Here is a 23,838-nt window from a genome sequence, read left to right as displayed (position 1 = left end):
TTTCAAGTGGTGTCCCTGTTTTCCCCTTCAGCTTTTTGGAGTTTCGGCCATTGAGCCTAGAACTGCCCCCTTCGTTGTTGTTTCCTGCTCACAGGGTTACAGAGCTGGGCTGGCAAGTGAGGCACTAAATAGCAATTTTTTTTTTTTTTTTTTTTTTTTTTTTGTGCTCAGCTGCTACATATGACAGTGGATATTTCATTCTGCTGTCAGAACGTTATTAATAAAACATGGGGTGTGGAGAGGGCCACGATTTCCCCTTTCAATCACTATAGCATTTGCAATGAAAATTTTATGCAGTGTGTAATTTTCACTTAATGCTTGACACTTAAAATGTCCGTAGCAGCGTTTTGTACGGTTATTGAAGGGTTAATTGTATCATGTTCTCTGCATAAAAGCTCTGCTTATCAAAAGCAAATAGAAGAGTGCATGCAAATGTGTGTCGATGACCTTTTGCCTTTCCAGGGTTAATTTATATGGTCATTAAAGATTTTATGAAATTGAGCAGCCTGGTGCTTCAAATCCCATTTTACCTTCTTCTCCTAATTTATGTAATTCCTACCTGAGCAGGGGAATATGATTTTTGTTTTTTGTGCTGCAATGAAAACAGCATGCCATGCTGTGGGGAGTTGCGAGTCTGGTTATCTGGCATTACTCAGATTGCTAAAAATTCATTAAAATGTGACATCAGCACAGTGAGAGACAAATGATCACAGGATGAAAGAGAACAGTGGGCCTTTCACGGATTAGTGCTACACAGACCCAGCATAGAGGCTAACTGCATAAACAGATTAATCCACCAGCAGCGGCATAGCTAAGATTTACAGAATAATTAAATAGGGTTGAGTTACTATGAGGATTTCCATGTAATCTAGCTGGTGTGAACCCGTGAATGAGGTGTGGGGTGATGTGGTTGTCGTAGAAGAAGTATACCTTCTTATGTCCTATGCCCCGTATAGCTCCCCCTATAGAAACACACACACACACACACACACACACACACACACACACCCACCAGTGTAACTGAAGTTTTGAGATCCTACTCTGACAAGTTCCAAAAAATTCCCCTGGGGTCCGGGGACTGAAGGCAGGAGTAGCACCTGTCTTACGTTTAACCCATCGTGCTCATATGATTTCGCTAAGGATTTTTTTCCAAGAGTTTGGTTTGCTCTGTCATCTGTCCAACCCGTGGAACAGAAGATCCAAGTAGTTTAGGAGTTTCTGCGATTAAAATGACAAAACTGCCTTACACCTATCCTTAAACCGTTTCTAGCTTACACTGCCCTCAAGATGATTTCTTGTATTTTAATTTAGTACAGGCACATTTTCTCAATGGATGTAAAAGAAGGGGACTGTGGATGAAAATCTGCTTTGGTAACAGCAGGTTCTAATAGAGACTTGTGAATAAATTTGCGTTCTTTCTTCAGAGTGAATGTCTGCAGATGATTCATAAATGGCACGGTTTTTAAATGGTCACGTTTATTTCAGTGGGCATCCTTCTGGGGTTTTCAGTCCTCTGACTGGGTCTGCTTTTCTTAACAGAAGAACAAAGTGAGGAGACAGAAGGAGCTGCTAAACCTGCAGCGGTGGCTGAGGAGGAGGAGAAAGACAGAAGTGAGAGAGACAATAGTGAAGGCAAAAACTCTAATAAAGATTCTGGTAAGATGTTAGCATCCTTCACCTTTCTTTCCTACCCCCCGCCCCATGCCTTGCAATCAGCCCTTTCTTCACCCCCACCAAAGCTTATTAAAAGCTTTTATTCATTTTAAACTGTCTGAACATTCCCACTACTATTCATTGCATGTGCATTTTGCATGTGATTTCTATCAGTAGCCTCCCATTGACCTATTTTTAATCATAACCATCTGACGGAATAGATGTGGATAAGTTGAAGAATATTACAGGACGACCAGCGAGATTATTTTTTAATCAAATCAGTTTGTGTGCTTGTAATTTTTTAAGCGCCTTTCATTAATCTTAGCTATACTTGTGAGTCCTCTGATGGCATATTAATTTTTCATAAGCACAGGATTAGATATCACTTGAGTTTTTTTCATTCAGTCACATGCGCCCACCACCCCCCCGGCCCCAAACCACGTAACCCTAAAAATAAATGTTATTTTTCCTTGCCTTTTTACAACTTACACTCAGGAATTTGCTCTTTTTAAGGGCATCTATTTGAGGCATTTCAAACAAAATCCAGTGGAAAAGTTTACAGATGATTCAGCCTAAGAAAGAGGAAATATCATTGAAAAGGGATTAGGTGCTGGGTAATTTTGATCTTCTAGAATAGACAAATCCCAGTAATGAAAGCTACTGTCTTTGAAAACAAACCTTCGTGTCATGACATTTACTTGTGCACAAACAAACCCTAGGCCAGCATCTGGTGTGGATACCTAAGGCTTTTTCTGTGTTTGATTTGGCAAATATATGACTTCATCCATGCTTTGTATGTATGAGATGGAAATCTATGGTCGCAATGAATATTACATTGGCTACTTTTGCTGCACGCTATACCTAGTTTTATTATGTTGGACTCATTGAAGCAGAAGAAGTGCTGAAACGGGTTCAAGCCTATTAGTTTCAGGTGCTCATCTATCTTTTCCTTGAATTCCAGTGACAGCTGCATATAAAGAAGCTTGTTTTCACTATGAAGACATTGGGTTGTGCAAAAGTACCATTTTTACATGCAAGTTCGTTTAAACCTGAATTATCTCATATTTGTCATTCAGTCATTGCATATCTAAGTGCTGCATTCCCTTCAAAAATTATCTGAAGGGCATCTCTGCTCCCCGCACCCTACATCATCCAACGCTAAGTTTCTCTCAGGAGTCCTGTGAGAAAGCACTACTTAAATCTGTGTCTAGGATATAGTGGCTAACATATGATCCTAATTTGATTTAAATAAAGAGGATCTAAGGTTGGTATGGAACCTAAAGCAATGTGAAAAAGATGCCATAGCTATATGTTAGTAAACTGGCTCCTGAGGTTACTGAAAATAGATTTGAAATACCTAGTGGTCAGTTAAGGTCAAGGGTAGTGCCATCTAAACCTCACGTGAAAATAATTGGAAGTAGAAAAGTGGTCAGTTTATTCGTTCTCTAGGATGGACCTCATCAAGACTAGCTGCATGCATGACTTCCGTCTGCGTTCCTCGGTGTCCTTCTTACAGTCCTTCCAAAAGGACATTGCAAACCATGTCCCTTCCATTCCTGAAAAGAACGCTTAAAACACACAGGTAGCCCATTAGTGTCGATTAAATATGCTCCTGTGATAATTAGGCATATGACGTTATGCATGGCTTTATCTAATGCCTTCCAAAGGCTGGATCCTGGGAATCTCTTGAAAATGGAGCCATTGTTACCATTGAGGAAGGAAGGAGTCTTACTTGGAGCACATCACAGATGCGGGGGCTGTATCTCCAGTAGCACAGTTTACAGCTCTGTATAAATAATGGGCTCGATCACTCCCTAATGGCCTGATGAGTTATTGTGCTTTCTTGGGTGCCTAACTGTACCATCTAGACAGGACTCAAGCTTCTGAGAGAATACAGAACGTTGCATAATGTTAGTCATTTCAAACAATGTTTTATTCCTGCAGAAAGGCCTCCCCAGGTGTATCTATAGAAATGAAAATGGAATTTATGCACCAAATAAAAGTAATTACTGAGATGCAAATATTTAGCCTTGAAACCTCCTAGGCTTCAGAGTGGTTCTTGTTACTGACAACCACCGCGAACTTTGAACAAGGTCTTCCACTTTCTAAAATGAATCTAATTAGGTGAAAATATTGTTGCATGGATTTTCCCCCTTGTAAATATTTCTAATGATTGAATAACCACTTATGTCTATACTGTTCTTTTCCTTATGTCAGTTATAAATGTCAAAAAATACCAGCACTCTCATATATTAACCGCTATCTTAAAGTGTTGGATGGGAAAGCAGTGTGACCCCACTCTAACACAGAATTTTTTTATAGACAGGAAGGAATTAGCACACGTTAGGAAGACTATGTTTGTGTAAGCTGTTGTGCTGGGTTGCTGACATTAATCTCTAGGACTGGAGCTTTCAAAATGAGACTTGGCAATATGCAAGTTATATTTGTTGAATATTCATTCATAATAGAAAAGCCTCCTAATGCCTCATTTATATTGTCATTTAAATCTAGTGCCACTTTAGATTAATTATAATCCAAATTATAGCTCTGTGCAGTACAAGAATTAATATAGAGTTTATCCAGATTAATACATTTGCATTGAAAATGTAATATGTCTCTGCCATGGCTAAGGGGACCACTTTTTAATAAGGGAGTAAACATGAGCAAAGATGGAAATTAACCTTCATTATTGCAATTAAAATTATCCTTTCATTCTAGTCTCATTAGAAAGAATACTGTACCAGTAATTATAATTTAGAATTATTTGTAGTTGAATAACATCCTCTGTTATATTCAGTTTTATAGTATTCAAACTTTATCAAATATATTGATTGATAGATATTAACTCAGATTTTTGTTTTATTGTTTTTTTTTTTCCAGATTTGCTTTGAGTACGTATATGTTATTGGATTTTTCTCACTTATTATGAGTATAAACCACCTTACAACCTTCTGTATTTTAGGGATTGGAAAGTATTAAGTAGGCAGCATCTGAATTGAAATGAATTATGTCATTTTTATATTAGCAATCTCATGCAAACTAAATAATCCCATAACTGACAGATAATCATTGGCTTATCTATTTGGCAGTGCTTATTTGTAATTAGATTTCATTTTTTAGTTAAAATGCATTAAAATGGCATTGTTTTTTGAGAATATTGGGAGGCCCTTAATAACATAAAATGGATTGTGATCTCATTTCAAAATTTTGTCTAGGGTAACAAACAGGGTTTACTTCAAATAAAGTTGCAGTCGTAAACTATGAGTAATCAGAAAACTTAATCAAAACCTTCCAAAATTGACAGGCCCTTATTTAATGTATTTCCAGGATAAGACAGTTCAGAAAAAGGTCCTAGAGTCGATGCCCTATAATTTATTGAGTAGGCCATAATCCTTGAGATAGCACCCCATTGAGTAGAAAAGGCACGCGTGCATAAAATGTAACTTCCATCATCTTTGCAAATAGTTCTGATGACCTGCCTTATCCTCAAGAGTGTTTTTGTTATGTTGTTACATCTCAACCTTCTCAGCTTCTTGTTATCAATGGCATCTGTTTTTGGGGTGCTTAACACAATTGAGTTGAGGGGGGGGAGGATCTAGCCTTTATTTAGAACTTCTTAATTTAAAATAATATGGTCTTTAGGAAGCCCCTAGCTTACATTAAGATCATGGTTTAATTAGCTAAGTTAATTAGCTAAAAAATATTAGAGTTGACACATATATTGGGTGGAATACTATAGCCAACAGTAAACGGCAGTGGCCATGTAATAATGACCCTAAAATTGAACTCTTTACTTCCTTGATGCAGTGTGAAAGCTAAATTAAAACTAAATTAGGGATCCCTGGGTGGCGCAGCGGTTTGGCGCCTGCCTTTGGCCCAGGGCGCGATCCTGGAGACCCGGGATCGAATCCCACGTCGGGCTCCCGGTGCATGGAGCCTGCTTCTCTCTCTGCCTGTGTCTCTGCCTCTCTCTCTCTCTCTGTGACTATCATAAATAAATAAAAATTTAAAAAAAATTAAAAAAAAATAAATAAAACTAAATTAAAAAACAATTATATTGCTGATGACTATTAGTAAGGGTAAAAATAAGAATGTGGATTTATTATATCAAGTGTTTATACCGATCTATATAGCATGGTCTCAGTAAAATGTTTCAAATCTTGAAAGCAATGTTTTTGATCCTTTGAGTACCAACATTAGAATATATATGCTTATGAAAATAAGGTCATAATGCTTATGCTTTCATGCTTATGAAAATAAGGCTATAAATTTAATAGATTTAGAAGCTCATGGAAGGTTTATTCTAGATCTGATGTTCCATAGGGCCTGCAAGCAACCAGAGTCATGGAAATTATCTTTTTAACTTGTGTGTGACAGTTTTTGATAGCATAGGGAATTGGACCAACTTAGTATTTGGTCATGTTTAATTCTACCAAGTACACAAAAGAATGATAAGGTGATATGACATAGTATTATTCTTTTAAGGGAACATATTCTTACTCATTAGTGGGGAACTTTTTAGGAAAAATCTTTCGGTTTCACAGGGAAAAGCAACTGATAAATGTTTGCGGATTTAAATGACAATCATTTTATAGAACTTGATCTGACTCTGTAGGGGGTAAATTTTATTTGCAGAATACCGTATGGCATATTGTCTTCCTAAATGTTTATCTTTAACACTTTTTAAAACAATAGCACAAAGGGTGTTTTGTTTTGAGAAGGAAAAAAACATATTTTTGATGCCAGAATTTAGTATGAGATAAGCATTCCTGTTTTGACCTATCTTTTGAATATCAAACACTTGGATATTGTTTAATCAATGTAATGAAATTTTTCAGTCCGTCTCAAATTTAAGTTCATTCAAATACAAATACAATAAATTATTTTTTCAAATATTTACAGAGAATCTAAATTTCTCCAAGGTGTGTGTGTATGTATGTGTGTGTGTGTATATATATATATATGTATACATATACATATATATGACAAATGTTCTAATTCAAATAAAATCTAGTGTTTGTAAATCTAGAAATCAGTAGCAGTGTAATTTGTTGAAAGCATAGCACTAGTTCTGTACCTACCACACACCTCTAGGGGATAAAATTATTGTCATCGTGTCATTTAAATTCTATTTTAATTTCGGTCTCCTCCGAGTCACCCTGCCTTTTAAATTTCTTTCTGAATTTGAAATTCCTAAAATTATGTATATGTTAGAAAACAGGCATCTCTATTCAGGATAGAAAGAGAACATGTTTTTTGGTTCATTTTTACTTTGTTTCCATAACATCCTTGACCTTATTTTTAAATTAAAACTGGCTTATTTTGCAATAAGGTGCAATTTGTTCATTTATATGAACCGTATGTGGATTGAAAAAAAATCAAGATAAATCTTCATGCACAGCATACAATCAGATTACGCCTAGACTCTATATTTACGCGGGGTCTGATAGCAATCAATGGTTTAGCTTCATTGCATTTCAAGATGTATTTGCACCCAGTTGTCCAGTGATAGTGTCCTCACCCTGGAAATAATTTAGTTGCAAATTGACTGGAAGATGGTGAAAATTGAAAGTTAAAATTAGAAATACTCATAATAAACAGCAGAAAAAAGGTCAGATGATGCTGCGCTATGATGAGATTGGAATGGATGGTAAATGAGGTTTTGTGTTTGTCGTGAGATGTATGTGACATGCCTACCCAATGTCGCTGTAATATCCAGCCTCACAGAGGAGATTATCGGGAAAATTGATGCTGGAAAGAATTTTCTGTTAGATTGGGAAATTAGAATTGCACTCTTTTCTTTGATGTGTGTGAAGCTCCTGCACATTACATTGCTCATCTAGGCAAAATCCTAAACCATCTTTAACACCGAATATTTGGATTAACCTCATAAAACAATTGTCTTCTTGAGATTTGGACCATAAGTATTATGTGTACAGCCAAATGCCAAAACATCTAAAATAAGGTATGAAATCACAAAAAAAAAAAAAAAAGCAGCGACAGATATGGAATGTATAGTAAAGTTTTTAATCCTGTATTCACCACATAAAAATAGTATTTTCATTTCTGAATTATAACTAGTCTGTTCTTTTTGGTATTTTGAAATGTTTTCAGTGTTCAAGAATTTTAGAAGAGAGATAAGTAATTAAACGCTAGTCAAAGTAACTGTTTTCTAAGTTAGCATTTGTGAATGGGAGTAGATGAGCTTTAAGGTGATAAAGGCATTCTGAGACACCAGAGAGCATGTGTTGTGGATGAATCTTTCAAGGTCACCTAGGGTTATCTAAACATGAGACAGGAGTACATTTTAAAATATATTTATAAAGCCCACTTAGTAGATAAAAAGAAGTGTGCTTTTTGCCTTTTGAGATTCACATCATTTAAAAGTGTTTGTCCAGTCATTTTTATGAGTCAGTGGATTTAGAGTCAGAGCTACTCGAAAAAACATACAGTTTTTCAGAATTTGATGTTGTGAGTCTTTTAAAATTGAGGTGTTCTATTCTTTTTTGGGAATCAGGAATAATCACACCAGAAAAGGAGCTAAAAGTCAGTGTGGGAGGGGGGACCCAGCCACTCCTGCTGGCGAAAGAAGAGGATGTTGCAACAAAAAGATCAAAACCTACAGAGGACAATAAATTCTGTCACGAACAGGTAAAAATGTTTTTTTTTTTTCCCCTTTGCTGTGTAAACCTGTTATTATTGTTGTTATTATTATTACTACTACTCCTGAGAGTTTTAGAGCCACAAACGAGTTCATGCTGTTAAAACGTATGTAGACACCGTGTTCAATTACTGTACCCTATACTATTACTATAGTATACCATACTCCACATTAATTGGTGTTACTTCTAATGTTCTACAGTCATCAGAGTCCATCAACTAACAGCAGCCGTGTTTATCCCGTATTCTCCAGCTCTTTCAGTGCCCTTATTGTAACTACAATAGTAGGGACCAGAGTCGTATCCAGATGCATGTCCTGTCACAGCACTCGGTACAGCCCGTCATCTGCTGTCCCCTCTGTCAGGACGTCCTCAGCAACAAAATGCACCTCCAGCTGCATCTGACGCATTTGCACAGCGTGTCTCCGGATTGTGTGGAGAAGCTGCTCATGACAGTAAGGAGACCAAACGTTGCTTCGCATGTGACATGATCTCTCTAAAAGTATCAACACGAAATCTGTAATTATTGCTTGAGAAATGTATTTTTTCTGCCTACTGATAGTTCTCTTACAGACCGTGTTCTAGAAATCACAACCGAGGCCCATTTATTTGTCGTCTCTTTTGCTTACGGAGAAAGGAAATATGATTCAAGGCATAGCTTATTCAGTAACATATTTTATTGTCTTGCTTTTAGATCTGTAATGTTAATTGCATGATTCACGTGGGCATGTTGAGTCTCAAACTTTCCTGATGATCGTTGTAAAAAAAAAAATAGACAGACAAAAACCTTCAAATCATATTTTTAAAAAAAGAAAAGAGGAATATGGCATTGTAATAGTATTGATCTAAAATCCGAAGGGATAGCCTTGGTCTGTAGGAGCCACAAAATGTCCCCGTTTCTGTGTGGAAAAATGTAAGTGGGATGGTCTACGGCCCAGCGGCAAATGTGATGGAGTCTGATTTCTGGGCTCCATGTGACATGAACCCCTTTGCTTCTCACAGGTGCCTGTGCCCGATGTGATGATGCCCAACAGTCTGCTACTGCCAGCTGCCGCCTCTGAGAAGTCAGAGCGGGACACACCTGCAGCCATCACAGCTGAGGGATCTGGGAAATATTCAGGTATGCCAGCCCGGGTGCAGGATCTGTGGAAAACACGTTCAGGGGCTCGCATGTGTGGTGATGTTCAGGACTATTACTATTAAAGTTATGTTGCTGCTGTTTAAAAGCATGGAGAAAAAAAAAACAACAGTAACAACTGTGGTGTTTCCAAGAGCTACATTTTCCAAAGCACATTTAGTATCTGGTTACCTATAACTGCTCTTAGGAGACCTAGAAGTGTCGATGACCAAGGATATTGTGTGTTCTCATTCCTAACCACTGGCGTCATGGCCCTTATATCATGCTGATTACAGCATACTATAACTACCTTTAACCTGCTTCTTCTTCTTCTTTTTTTTTTTTTTTTCCTATCCTGGAATTCCTTGAGATCGGGGGTGATTTCTTATTCACCTTTACATCCCCAGCACCCAGTACAGTGCTTGGCACACAGTAGTTGCTCAATAAGTATCTCCGCAAAGAATCAATTAGGGCCGCCTCGGCGGCTCAGTCGGTTAAGCATCCAACTCTTCATCTCAGCTCGGGTCTTGATCTCGGGTCGTGAGTTCAAACCCCACGTTGGGCTCCACGCTGGGCACGGAGCCTACTTCAGAAAGAAAGAAAGAAATTGATTTAGCAGAAATCTTTAGAGTTTCCTACTTACTATATTTATTGGCATTTAAGCAGTAGGCTTTCTTCCTGTAAGTGACATATTTGTGCTTTCTTCCGCACAGGCGAAAGTCCAGTGGATGACAAAAGTATGGCAGGTCTTGATGATTCAAAGGCCAGCGTGGAAATAAAGAGCGAGGAGCAGAAACCAACTAAAGAACCCATGGAAGTGTCAGAATGGAATAAAAATAGCAGTAAGGATGTGAAAATCCCTGACACCCTACAGGATCAGTTAAGCGAGCAGCAAAAGAGGCAACCGCTCTCCGTGTCGGACCGCCACGTTTATAAGTACCGCTGTAACCACTGCAGCTTGGCTTTTAAGACTATGCAGAAGCTTCAGATACATTCCCAGTATCATGCGATTCGGGCCGCGACGATGTGTAATCTCTGCCAGCGTAGTTTCCGTACATTCCAGGCTTTAAAAAAACACTTGGAAGCAGGCCACCCCGAGCTGAGCGAGGCCGAACTTCAGCAGCTGTATGCCTCCTTGCCCGTGAACGGCGAACTGTGGGCAGAGAGTGAAACGATGGCACAGGACGACCACGGCCTAGAGCAGGACATGGAGAGAGAGTACGAGGTGGACCACGAAGGGAAGGCAAGTCCTGTAGGAAGTGATAGTAGCTCAATCCCGGACGACATGGGCTCTGAACCAAAGCGGACCTTACCTTTCAGAAAAGGGCCAAACTTTACGATGGAAAAATTCCTTGACCCATCGCGCCCGTATAAGTGTACAGTGTGTAAAGAGTCGTTCACCCAGAAGAACATTCTCTTGGTCCACTATAATTCAGTGTCTCATCTGCATAAGTTGAAAAAGGTCTTGCAGGAAGCCTCCAGTCCCGTTCCTCAAGAGACCAACAGCAGCACAGACAACAAACCCTACAAGTGCAGCATCTGCAATGTTGCGTACAGCCAAAGCTCCACGTTGGAGATCCACATGAGGTCCGTGCTCCACCAGACAAAGGCGCGGGCTGCCAAGCTGGAGCCGAGCGGCCACGGGGCTGGTGGGCACGGCATGGCAGCAAACAGTAGTCCCGGCCAGGGGATGTTAGATTCCATGAGTCTCGCGACAGTCGGCAGCAAGGAGAGCCACTTAGATGCCAAAGAAATAAATAAAAAGCAAAGTCCGGACTTAATCTCTGCCCAACCTCCGCACCACCCGCTGCAGTCACCAGCACAAATTCAGATGCAGCTCCAGCACGAGTTGCAGCAGCAAGCTGCGTTCTTTCAGCCTCAGTTTCTAAACCCAGCCTTTTTGCCTCATTTCCCTGTGACCCCCGAAGCACTGTTGCAGTTCCAGCAGCCTCAGTTTCTCTTCCCCTTCTACATCCCCGGCACGGAGTTCAGCCTGGGGCCGGATTTGGGCTTGCCGGGCTCGGCCACGTTTGGAATGCCTGGCATGACCGGAATGGCAGGATCCCTGCTTGAAGACTTGAAGCAGCAGATTCAGACGCAGCATCACGTCGGCCAGACTCAGCTCCAAATCCTACAGCAGCAAGCACAGCAGTACCAGGCCGCGCAGCCCCAGCTGCAGCCCCAGAAGCAGCCGCAGCCGCAGCCGCAACCGCAGCCGCAGCCGCAGCCGCCGCCGCCGCCAGCAGCGAGCAAGTTGCTGAAACAGGAGCAACCGAACCTCGCCAGCGCCAGCGCCAGCGCCAGCGCCGACGGCCCCGTCCCGAAGGACGTGCCCCCGTACAAGGAGGCAGAGGAGGCTGCGGAGAAGCAAGAGAAGCCAAAGCAAGACTATACAAGCGAGGGGGAAGGACTCAAAGAAGGCAAGGACACGAAGAGGCAAAAATCCCTGGAACCATGCGTCCCGCCGCCCCGGATCGCTTCGGGGGCCAGAGGAAACGCAGCCAAGGCCTTGCTGGAGAACTTCGGGTTCGAGCTGGTCATCCAGTACAACGAAAACAGGCAGAAGGTCCAGAAGAAGGGCAAAGGTGGGGAAGCCGAGAGCACTGATAAGCTGGAGTGCGGGACGTGCGGCAAGCTCTTCTCCAACGTGCTGATCCTGAAGAGCCACCAGGAGCACGTGCACGGGCAGTTCTTCCCCTACGGCGCGCTGGAGAAGTTCGCCCGGCAGTACCGGGAGGCCTACGACAAGCTCTATCCCATCTCGCCGGCCTCGCCAGAGACGCCCCCGCCGCCCCCGCCGCCGCCGCCGCCGCCGCTGCCCGCCGCCCCCCCGCAGCCGCCCCCGCTGGGGCCCGGGAAGCTGCCCAGCGCCGGGGCCGGGGCCGCGCCCCTGCAGGCGCCCCCGCCCACGCCCCCGCCGCCGCCGCCCCCGCCCCCGCCGCCGCCGCCGCCGCCGCCGCCGCCCTCGGCGCCCCCGCAGGTGCAGCTGCCCGTGTCCCTGGACCTGCCGCTCTTCCCGTCCATCATGATGCAGCCCGTGCAGCACCCCGCGCTGCCGCCCCAGCTCGCCCTGCAGCTGCCCCAGATGGACGCGCTCTCGGCCGACCTCACCCAGCTCTGCCAGCAGCAGCTCGGGCTCGACCCCGGCTTCCTGCGGCATTCGCAGTTCAAACGGCCGCGGACGAGGATCACGGACGACCAGCTGAAAATCCTGAGGGCCTACTTCGACATCAACAACTCGCCCAGCGAAGAGCAGATCCAGGAGATGGCAGAGAAGTCGGGCCTCTCGCAGAAGGTCATCAAGCACTGGTTCCGGAACACGCTCTTCAAGGAACGACAGCGGAACAAGGACTCGCCCTACAACTTCAGCAACCCTCCCATAACGGTCCTGGAAGATATCCGCGTCGACCCGCAGCCCTCCTCCCTGGAGCACTACAAAGCGGACGCGTCTTTCAGCAAACGGTCTTCCAGGACCAGGTTCACGGACTACCAGCTGAGGGTCCTGCAAGACTTCTTTGACACAAACGCCTACCCGAAGGATGACGAAATAGAACAACTGTCCACCGTTCTCAACCTCCCCACGCGGGTCATTGTTGTGTGGTTCCAGAACGCCCGCCAGAAGGCCCGGAAGAGTTACGAGAACCAGGCGGAAACGAAAGACAATGAAAAAAGAGAACTCACCAACGAGCGCTACATCCGGACGAGCAACATGCAGTACCAGTGTAAGAAGTGCAACGTGGTGTTCCCCAGGATCTTTGACCTGATCACGCATCAGAAGAAGCAGTGTTACAAGGATGAAGACGACGATGCCCAAGACGAGAGCCAAACCGAAGACTCCATGGATGCCACCGATCAGGTAGTGTACAAGCATTGCACGGTGTCCGGCCAGACCGAGGTGGCCAAGAGCACCGCTGCCCCGGCCGCGAGCTCTGGCTCCGGGACCAGTACCCCCCTGATTCCGTCCCCCAAGCCAGAACTTGAGAAGACCTCTCCGAAACCTGAGTATCCCACAGAAAAGCCAAAGCAGAGTGACCCCACTCCCCCTTCTCAAGGCACCAAACCGGCCCTGCCGTTAGCATCAACGTCCTCAGACCCGCCGCAGGCCTCGGCGGCCCCGCCGCCGCAGCCACAGCCACCGCCCAAACAGCCCCAACTCGTCGGAAGACCTCCCTCGGCCTCTCAGACCCCGGTCCCTTCCAGCCCACTGCAGCTTTCCATGACTTCCCTCCAGAACAGTCTACCTCCACAGTTACTACAATACCAATGTGATCAGTGTACAGTTGCCTTCCCAACTCTGGAACTCTGGCAGGAGCACCAGCACATGCACTTCCTTGCTGCTCAAAACCAATTCCTTCACTCTCCATTCTTGGAAAGGCCCATGGACATGCCCTACATGATCTTCGACCCCAACAACCCGCTGATGACTGGACAGCTGCTGAGCGGTTCCCTCCCGCAGATGCCCCCCCAGACCGGCTCGGCCCACGGCACACCGCCCGCCCCAGTGGCTGCTTCCCTCAAAAGGAAACTGGACGACAAGGAGGACACGGCCTGCAGTGAGAAGGAGGGAGGGAACAGTGGCGAGGACCAGCACCGCGACAAACGCCTGAGAACCACCATCACCCCGGAACAGCTGGAGATACTCTATGAAAAATACTTGCTGGACTCCAATCCCACCAGAAAGATGCTGGATCACATTGCACGTGAGGTGGGGCTGAAGAAGAGAGTGGTGCAAGTGTGGTTCCAGAACACACGAGCTCGAGAGAGGAAGGGCCAGTTCCGGGCGGTGGGCCCGGCCCAGTCCCACAAACGGTGCCCCTTTTGCCGAGCCCTGTTCAAGGCCAAGTCGGCCCTAGAGAGCCACATTCGCTCCCGGCACTGGAACGAAGGCAAGCAGGCCGGGTACAGCCTGCCGCCGAGCCCGTTGATCTCAGCCGAGGATGGGGGAGAGAGTCCTCAGAAATACATTTATTTCGATTACCCGTCTTTGCCATTAACCAAAATTGATCTCTCAAGTGAGACGGAATTGGCTTCCACCGTGTCGACTCCGGTCAGCAAAACGGCGGAGCTGTCGCCCAAGAACCTTTTGAGCCCTTCCTCCTTTAAAGCAGAATGTTCTGAGGACGTGGAGAATTTGAACGCGCCGCCTGCCGAGGCGGGGTACGATCAAAACAAAACTGATTTTGATGAGACGTCGTCGATTAACACAGCGATCAGTGACGCCACGACGGGCGACGAGGGCAACGCTGAGGTGGAAAGCGCCACGGGGAGTTCCGGAGACGTGAAGCCAGCCCTGTCTCCCAAGGAGCCCAAAACTCTCGACCCCTTGCCAAAACCCGCCACCACGCCCACCACGGAGGTCTGCGAGGAGAAATTTCTCTTTTCCCTCACCAGCCCCTCCCTACATTTCAATGATAAGGACGGTGACCACGACCAAAGCTTCTATATCACCGACGACCCCGACGACAATGCTGACCGCAGCGAGTCCTCCAGCATAGCCGACCCGAGTTCCCCAAATCCCTTTGGCTCCGGCAATCCTTTCAAGTCCAAAAGCAACGATCGACCAGGTCACAAGCGGTTCAGAACCCAGATGAGCAACCTCCAGCTCAAGGTTCTCAAGGCTTGCTTCAGCGACTACCGAACTCCAACCATGCAGGAATGCGAGATGCTGGGCAATGAGATCGGTCTGCCCAAACGCGTGGTCCAGGTGTGGTTCCAGAATGCAAGGGCGAAGGAAAAGAAATTTAAGATTAACATAGGGAAGCCCTTCATGATTAATCAGAGTGGAGCAGAAGGCACCAAACCAGAGTGTACCCTCTGCGGGGTCAAGTACTCTGCCCGCTTGTCCATCAGAGATCACATTTTCTCCAAACAGCACATTTCAAAGGTGAGGGAGACCGTGGGGAGCCAGCTTGATCGGGAGAAAGATTACTTGGCTCCGACCACCGTCCGGCAGCTGATGGCACAGCAAGAACTTGATCGTATAAAGAAAGCTTCGGACGTGCTGGGCTTGGCGGTCCAGCAGCCGAGCATGATGGACAGCGGCTCCCTCCACGGCATCAGTCTGCCAGCAGCCTATCCAGGCCTCCCTGGCCTCCCTCCGGTTCTCCTCCCTGGAATGAACGGTCCATCCTCCTTGCCCGGATTTCCACAGAACTCAAACAGTAAGTCATTTCAAGGAGAGTCAGTCTAATTAATTCATTAATAGTAGGCAGCCGATCACGTGTAACCAAGAACAGGGTACGTTTGGATCTCCTTTAATCTCAGTAAGTGACACCTTTACCTTATTTGAAATCGATATTTTATTGGCTGCAATTAAGAAGCAGGAAGTGAGTCCACCCGAACATACGCAGAAAAAGAAACACTAGGTAGGTCATAGCAGTGTCTCAGAGCTATATTGATTATTTATATCGGTACATCCTTATGTCGTAGAGGTATTCCTTTTATATAATTATTTTAATACTGATTTCAAATGGCATTTTAGCACAAACATGTGGCATAATATTCAATATACATATTAATAAAGCAAAGCATTAAATAATACATTTTTTGGATCTTAATTTATGTTCTTCCCAAGGAAAAAGTTTGTTTGTTTGTTTGTTTTGAGTTTGGTTCTTCTCCTCCTCCTTCTTCTCCTCCTCCTTCTCCTCCTCCTCCTCCTCCTCCTCCTCCTCCTCCTTCTCCTTCTTCTCCTCTTTCCTCTTCCTCCTCCTCCTCTTTTTCTCCTTCTCCTCCTCCCCCTTCTTCTCCTTCTTCCTCTCCTCCTCCTCCTCCTCCTTCTTCTTCTTCTTTCTTCTTCTTCTTCTTCTTCTTCTTCTTCTTCTTCTTCTTCTTCTTCTTCTTCTTTCTTCTCCTTCTTCTTCTCCTTCTTCTTCTCCTTCTTCTCCTTCTCCTCCTTCTTCTTCTTTTTCTTCTTCATCTTCTCCTTCCTCTTCCTCTTCTTCTTCAGTGACAGGAAGTTGAAAAGTTAAGGGCCCCCTAGATAGAGGAATTCACCTACATTACACCTAGCAGATAATAAGCTTATGTTCAAAGCTTAACTTCTAAAAATATGACCTCTGTGATCATTTGCAATTTAGCATTGCTATAAGATTTTGATTTTTAGAGCTCCCATTGTTACTTGGTACTTCAATAAATTTATAATCTTAGAAGTATATTTATATTAATCTATGACTTCCTACCCCCATCTCCACCCCAGGTCTATAATTAAGTCATAACTAAATTGTAAAGCTGTTTGAGGCAACCCCAGTTGATAAATCCAATTCTTTTTTTTTTTTTTTTGATGAATCCAATTCTGTGTTCATCAAGAGAAATATAATTTATGCAGTGTAGATTTTGTGAATAGAGGATAGGCATCCAATTATATTGGCTTAAAAAAATTGAATACAGTGAGCGAGGCAATCACACAGCCAAACACGTAACAAATGTTGTATGTTTTATATGTTATACATAGAACATTACATATTATGCAAAGTAGAAAAAAGGATTCTCTTATAATTTCTTCCTTCAAGTTTTATTTTTCAAATTAACAGCGTTTTTTTAAAAAAACAAAACAAAACAAAAAACAGGGCAGCCCCAGTGGCTTAGCGGTTTAGCATCGCCTTCAGCCCAGGGCGTGATCCTGGAGACCCCCAACATGGAGCCTGCTTCTCCCTCTGCCTGTCTCTCTCTCTCTCTCTCTCTCTCTCTCTATCTCTAATGAATAAATAAAATCTTAAAAAAAACACAGAAATAAGAAAACATCAGTGATGTTTTTTACCTTTTCACAAGGAAACTTTGATATTATTTAGAATGAACTAATTACACGTATCTACAGAGTTTCCAAAACACACAAAGCTTTTCTAATTTTCACAAATTAGACTTTTGCACACATTTCAGACTTTCCAGTTTCATCTTTCTCTTCTAAAAACCAAAGTTGCCATGTCAGTGGTAGGAAGGTCCTCCTATTTTAACTTTTAGCGTAGGAGATATGAAAACAATGGTATCAAATGGCCCTTTGACCATGACTAGCTCCTCGGGATCCTCCTTTCCAGAATGACTAGCTGACATTAGAGAGTAGCAGAGTAGACCTACACACGTAAGGAATGTGCCCACGAGCAATTCTGCAATGGCCCTTCCCTTAACTATCATACCAACTACCTTGCCCCTAAGTAATATTCTGGGCTTAATTATCTGGATATTCTTGGGGCCTCAAAATGTTAAAGCTACAGTTGCATGATTTGTCTCTACATTTAAATCAAGTCAGAAAAAAAAAATAAATCAAGTCGGACATAATTATTTTAAGAATAATGCGGTGCTTGGTTTTCTTTTGCAGATGAATGTGTTAATCTTCCACTCCCACTTCACGTGTCACTGTGATTATTGACACATAGAAAAATGTCTTATGTGGAAAAGCTTCTATGATCAGTTACATAAAATCGAGATTTTCCACATAATGTCTGATATGGAAAAACCCCTATGGACAGCTATGTAAAGTTTACAGCTATGTAAAATTCAAAATAAAATATTATGTAAAATAGAGTAAAATCTGATACTTTACATCTGCTAAGAACAGTTTAAGTATCTATGCCTTTAATCTACAAGTCTGCTTTAATTGATGCAGCCCATGTTGTCACCCTTTTCAGTGGCAGCCAGAGCATCTGGTTTTTCTTTCTGCTGGGTAATGGGTCCTTCGCTGACTGCCTTTCTGGTCCATTACTCCAAAACGAGCACCCAGAGGGCTTGCATAAGAGAAAGTGAGAAAGGAAGAGGGAAGTGTTTATGAAATACTTAAATAACCTAAACTTTCTTCTCATTCAATTCAACATAGATATTATTTGTATCCTTTCCCTACCCTGAAATGTGGGCTCTGTTCGTAAGAGTTTCAAAAAGATGCTGGAGGCCTCTCTTCAGTGAGCAGTATCTACAGATGCATCAGGTGTTGAGGAACTCGGGCTTTGAATCTGTTGCTTTATTCAATCATAGACCAAAACAGACCAGAGAATGATGCAAAGAGAAAAGGTCTGTGAACGTACCTACTAGAATTTGCAATTTCTCTTGAATCCGTTCTTTGTCTGTGATAGATTTTCAACATTAACACAGAGGAGGTACCAGCAGGACCTGGTCTGAGAGCCACACTTCCAGTTCACATCCTTTTTAGGCTAATTTACCTGTAGTGGGTAATGCTGAGTCTTTTAATTATCTCTATCTCTATGAGATAGAGTGGAGCTGTGGTTCTCCATCCTTCTATCCTCATCTTTCCGCTGGGTTCTTTCTTCCCAAACAAGTATCTCCTTTGCTTTCTGGGAGAAGAAAAAATGCTTTCTAAGTAGCATATATCTATCTGTGTAGCATATATCTGAGCCCATGCCCTGGGCTCTTGCCACAACTTGATATATACATGAATTAACTTTGAGAATATGACATGTTCATCTTGGGCCCACTTTAATGGGATTTATTTATAGAAAAGCCTTCATTTTAAAGATAACCCATCCCTTTGAAGGTAAATCTGAGGGGGTTGATCCTAAGGAAATCCCAGAAAAGGGACTCCATTGGATATGAGATGTGCCATAAAGTAATGTCTGATTCCAAAGGCTACACGCCAAAATTGGTTTAAATTGCAATGTACGTGTTCAGTTTTAGTATTTATCAACCTCTAAATTTTCTGGCTTAATCACCCATTTTATTCTGTATTGGGTGGAATGGCTGTTCTGCTTTACCAGCTTTAAGACTTACCTTGCTTCCAACAAATCTTCAAATCATTTCGTCTTTCAAGATCATAAGAAGGCCCTTTCGAGGGTAATATGCATCATGTGTGCCTATTTCCTGAATGATGACCCAGCCCTCTGTTCAGTAGTACTAATTACTATGACTCATTTGCTAATACAGTGAATAATTTTCCACTTTAAAAATTTCCACATTTGTCTTCTTCTCTCAGGATCGTATGCAAAAAGGGCAAGTGGCAATAGGAAATCACGATACCGTACACCTGGAAAAATTCAAAAACTTTAGGTTTACATTTAATGCTTGAGGGTGTTGGCTTCCTTTGGCATTTTGCTCAAGATGAATAGAAAACTAACTTGATTTTCTATTTTTAACTTATTTACTTTATCCTTTTAAGCAGTGTCTGATTTTTATATCTTCCATTAGTGTTTGGAAATACTGTCTAACCCAATTTCCTTAAACGGAATGTTAGAACATGCCTTTTGCATTTTTCTCATACTTCAGTGTAATTTACTAGCACATTTGGGGTAAATCTAGATAAGAGTCAGTCTTTCATAATTTTAGCACAATTGTCTTTGGCTCCATGTACATAATAAGTTCTATTTTCACCTCAAAAATAAATTGTCCCTCTGGGAGACCAAAATCAAGGAAACCTGAGAGAAAATAATGGTATCTAAGTTCATTGCGAGACTGGCGTTTTCTTCCAAAAGCGTAACTTTCGGGAATAGGCAGCTGTTTCAGGAGAATAAAACAAACAAACAAAAATGATAACAGGAGATTATAGGAGATTATTTGTAGAAAAAAAGTTTCCTCTTTCAGTGAAATGTCAATGAATTGGAGTAGGAGTTAGGGAGCAGGAACAAACAAACGTGTCTTTAGCACTATCCCTTGGTGACAGACGTGAAAATTGAACATGCATTTAGTTATAGTTGGCACCACTTTTTCTGTATCAGGATTACTGTTCAGTGTTTTCTCTGCTATTTCCGATTTTCATATATCTGCATCTCTTTTCCTAAAATTTTTACTTCATTGTTAATTATTTAACTCAGATGACTTCTCAAGATGTTGAATTCCTGAAAATCGCTGATAGTCTTTGACCATAGTGGTTAGGAATACCGTTGCAGTCTTCTAAAAATCTTCATGCCAGTCTGTCATATGGCCTCTGGATGGGAACCTGTAAACCCCAAGTGATGGGAAAGCCTGAGTCAACAACTATGGAACTATGGATCCTTTTTGCTTTCTCACTACCATTGCTGGTTTGGGCCTTTTAGTTCCTTAAGATTTCTCACTTGAAATGACCATGTCAGAGAGATAAGTAAGCCAGCAATTTTCATAGACATGGGAGGCAAAAGCACTTAGGTGGAGATGGTACAATCGAGTATGAAGGCTAGTTGAACTAGACCTAGAACTAAGGTTGGCTTTATGAATAGGCAAAAGAAGCTCAGCACCAACATAGTATCATTATGACAATGCAAGGAAGGTTCTTTGGTCCTTAGTAAAGCTCCTTCCACCTGAATCATATCTGAAATTCTGTAGTTAGATATTAATACCTTTGACTTACTGAATTCTCCTCTGTTAAAAGGAAAGTAGCATAGAATATCATGAAATCAGAATACCAGCAGGAAGAAATCCCAAATTATATAATCTAATATATATTAAACCTTTTCAGAAATAAGTGTATTCTGAGGGGTGCCTGGGTGGCCCAGTTGGTTGAGTTTCCAACTCTTGATTTCCACTCAGGTCAAGATCTCAGGGTCCTGAGATCGAGCCGCTTGCCCCCCACATTGGGCTCTGTATAAGCAATAAGCAAAAAGTTTGCCTGGATTCTCCTTCTCCCTCTGCCGGCCCCCAACCCCCACGCCATGTGTGCACATACACTTGGACATCTGAGCGCGCACTCTCTCTCAAATAAATCCTTAAAAAAAAAAAAGAAATAGGTATATTCAAATCTTTGGTTCTTTCTTGCAAATACAATTTTATAGAAAGGAAAGCAGAAAGAAGAAAGGCCTAGTAGTGTGTGCCCTTATTAGGGCAAGGAGTTGAGGGCTTGTGCCCCCAAAAACAACTCCATTACTTCACAGTTTTCTTAGGGCTAGTCTATGTCCTGCGAATCTAAGAAGTCTAATCATACCAAATTGGGTTAAAGATTCAAGAATTTGGGGCAGCCCGGGTGGCTCAGCGGTTTTAGCGCCGCCTTTGGCCCAGGGCATGATTCTGGAGGCCCCGCGATCGAGTCCCACATCGGGCTCCCTGCATGGAGCCTGCTTCTCCCTCTGCCTGTGTCTCTGCCTCTCTATCTCTCTGTGTCTCTCATGGATAAATAAATAAAATCTTTAAAAACAAAACAAAACAAAAAAGATTCAAGAATTTATTCATTCATCCCTACCATTCCCCTGCAAATCTTAAGCCATTTTCATTTAAATGTTTTTCCAACATGTCAGCCATTATTCTATAAAATGTGGATACTTGCTACCAGTTTCTCCTGGAAATACAATGTGAATTTTCAAGGTTTTTCTTTTACTTTTGCATTTTGAATATTTGTATTTTTTTAGCTTTGGAATTGATCCAATTATAAACTTTGAGTGTCAGCTCTAAAATTTAGTTTCCCCAAACTTCATCTCCCATTGAGTCACAGATTTCTCTCTGTCAAGTCACCTAACAGCTCTCAGACTCAATTTTAGTACTTAAAAAAAAAAAAAAAAAATGGAGTTTTTAGCATCTTTCCCCATTACCATTGAGGATATTGGGGAACTATTCTGTAACGTGATGGAAATTACTTAGAGATTATCACTAATACAACTAAAGAAATCATTCCAAAGTAAATCAGGGATGAGTTGGGTGTGGTGAGGTTACAAAGAAGATCAGCCAGTAATAAGCTAGGCTAATTGACAATAATATGATAATGATTAGGGTCAAATTGAGAGTGATGTTGAGAACTTGAGAATATCTTGAATGCTAAGCCCAAGAAAAGTTTTCTTACCTGGGTGAAGTCTAAAGTTTGTTTGTTTTCTAGCTAAAGAAGCATGCAGTTTTTGTATCACTTGTCTTTCTTTCTTTCTTTCTTTCTTTCTTTCTTTCTTTCTTTCTTTCTTTCTTTCTTTCGAACACTCAAGTGTTGCATTTAGCATAGAGGTAAGACTTTGAACAATATTAAAAGAGGTGGTTGTCTTAATTCTATGATCATTTTCTCCACAGCTGTCCACTAATTTAAACTTGATTCACCTTCTCCTGGTTAATTCTTCCCTGTGCCCATGAGGCCTCTATCACAGTCGTTGCCTAGATCCCTGGGCCGAGAGCTGTAACTCCTTCAAGAATGAACCACCATCCATAAGGCTCCGTGTCTGTTCCTTTTGTAGTCACCTTTATTTGCCTCTAAAAAAACATATTCAGGAAAGGCACAGACTTACAATTCCCTTTTCTACCCTGAGCTGTGGTTTAGTTTCTCACCCAACTATCCAGCTCATAAAAATGGCTCTGTGATAGGTTATTAGTAGCCACTACGTTCAGCTGAGTCCTTGAGATCCAGGTGGAGTCATACTGTCCTGGGCCTGTGTCTGCCTACCGGGAATTTAGCTCCCCTTCTCTAGTGGGGTTAGAATCCTTTTGGCACACCACAAGCAAACCTGGAAGAAGCATGTTTGGGGGTGGGGGTGATAAAGTTGAATGTTAATATATTCAGTTCCCCTCAAGTACTCTGTTAGCCAGATTGTCAGGGTGGTAATAAATAGTTTGATCCGAACCCTTAAAAATGAAATCGTGCCTAACCACGCTCAGCCGGTTAGCATGAAGAGCCGTGACTTCACCGCTGGTTGGTTTTTTGTTTGTTGGCTTGTTTTTTGGTGCCACCGGTGGTCATTTACTATTGCTCTTTAATTAGCTTACCACCTTCTTTATTTAACGGAAATGCACTTTTCTACCGCAAGCGAGGCGGATGAACTTCATTTTGTTTGATGGCTCCTAACTTTTAGTGAAGGTGGTGATTATCAGACTGTTCAGGCGAAGGAGGAGGGAGGCCACCTTCCCAGAGGCAGAGTAAGAAATCGGTGACAATGAGCAGCAGAGTAGGGAGCTGCGCAAAGCGTGTCATTATAAGCCACCACTGCTGGTCACCACGATGCACCTGCCTTTCCTAACGTGAGAGCACTGGTTGGGGGGAGCGAAATGTGGCTAAAGCGTGCCGATCTCCTCCCTCAGAGTCACGGTGGGCGTTGAAACTGCTAGAAGAACTGCTAGAACCCCCGGAAGGCTGGTGCGGGTGGCTCTCCCCGGTGCGGGCGATGCGTCCCCCCCGCTGCCGCCCAGCGGGCAGCGCGGGCCGTTCAGGTGTCGCTCGGTGCACTGACAGTGGCCGTGTCTCTGTTGTCGTTTTCAGCTTTAACACCTCCCGGTGCAGGCATGCTTGGGTTTCCTACTTCAGCTACTTCGTCTCCTGCCCTGTCTCTCAGCAGTGCCCCCACCAAACCTTTGCTGCAGACTCCACCACCTCCGCCACCTCCTCCTCCTCCTCCTCCTCCATCCTCTCTGTCAGGACAGCAGACCGAGCTGCAGAGCAAAGAATCTGAGAAAAAGCAAAGTAAGCCAAACAAGGTCAAAAAAATCAAAGAGGAGGAACTAGAGGCCACCAAACCCGAAAAGCACCCCAAAAAAGAGGAAAAAATCTCATCTGCTCTTTCAGTGTTGGGCAAAGTCGTAGGCGACACGCACGTGGAT

At 43.1% G+C, this 23,838-nt stretch overlaps 1 protein-coding gene across 3 annotated transcripts in view; it reads left to right on the top strand.

The window, feature by feature from the left end:
* The window catches only part of ZFHX4 (zinc finger homeobox 4), a 181,687-nt gene that overhangs the window by 153,943 nt on the left and 3,906 nt on the right, over window positions 1–23,838 (top strand). For all 3 annotated transcript variants that reach the window (XM_077876501.1, XM_077876499.1, XM_077876500.1), the window contains exons 6-11: window positions 1,540–1,656; window positions 8,171–8,304; window positions 8,567–8,767; window positions 9,315–9,432; window positions 10,143–15,590; window positions 23,501–23,838. The exon at window positions 23,501–23,838 is cut by the window's right edge and continues 3,906 nt beyond it. In XM_077876501.1, coding sequence (XP_077732627.1) covers window positions 1,540–1,656; window positions 8,171–8,304; window positions 8,567–8,767; window positions 9,315–9,432; window positions 10,143–15,590; window positions 23,501–23,838 — 6,356 coding nt within the window. The remainder of the gene's footprint in view (window positions 1–1,539; window positions 1,657–8,170; window positions 8,305–8,566; window positions 8,768–9,314; window positions 9,433–10,142; window positions 15,591–23,500) is intronic.

This window comes from Canis aureus, chromosome 28 (genome assembly GCF_053574225.1).
Source record: "Canis aureus isolate CA01 chromosome 28, VMU_Caureus_v.1.0, whole genome shotgun sequence".
Lineage (NCBI taxonomy): Eukaryota > Metazoa > Chordata > Mammalia > Carnivora > Canidae > Canis > Canis aureus.
This window is presented reverse-complemented; position numbering and strand designations above follow the sequence as displayed.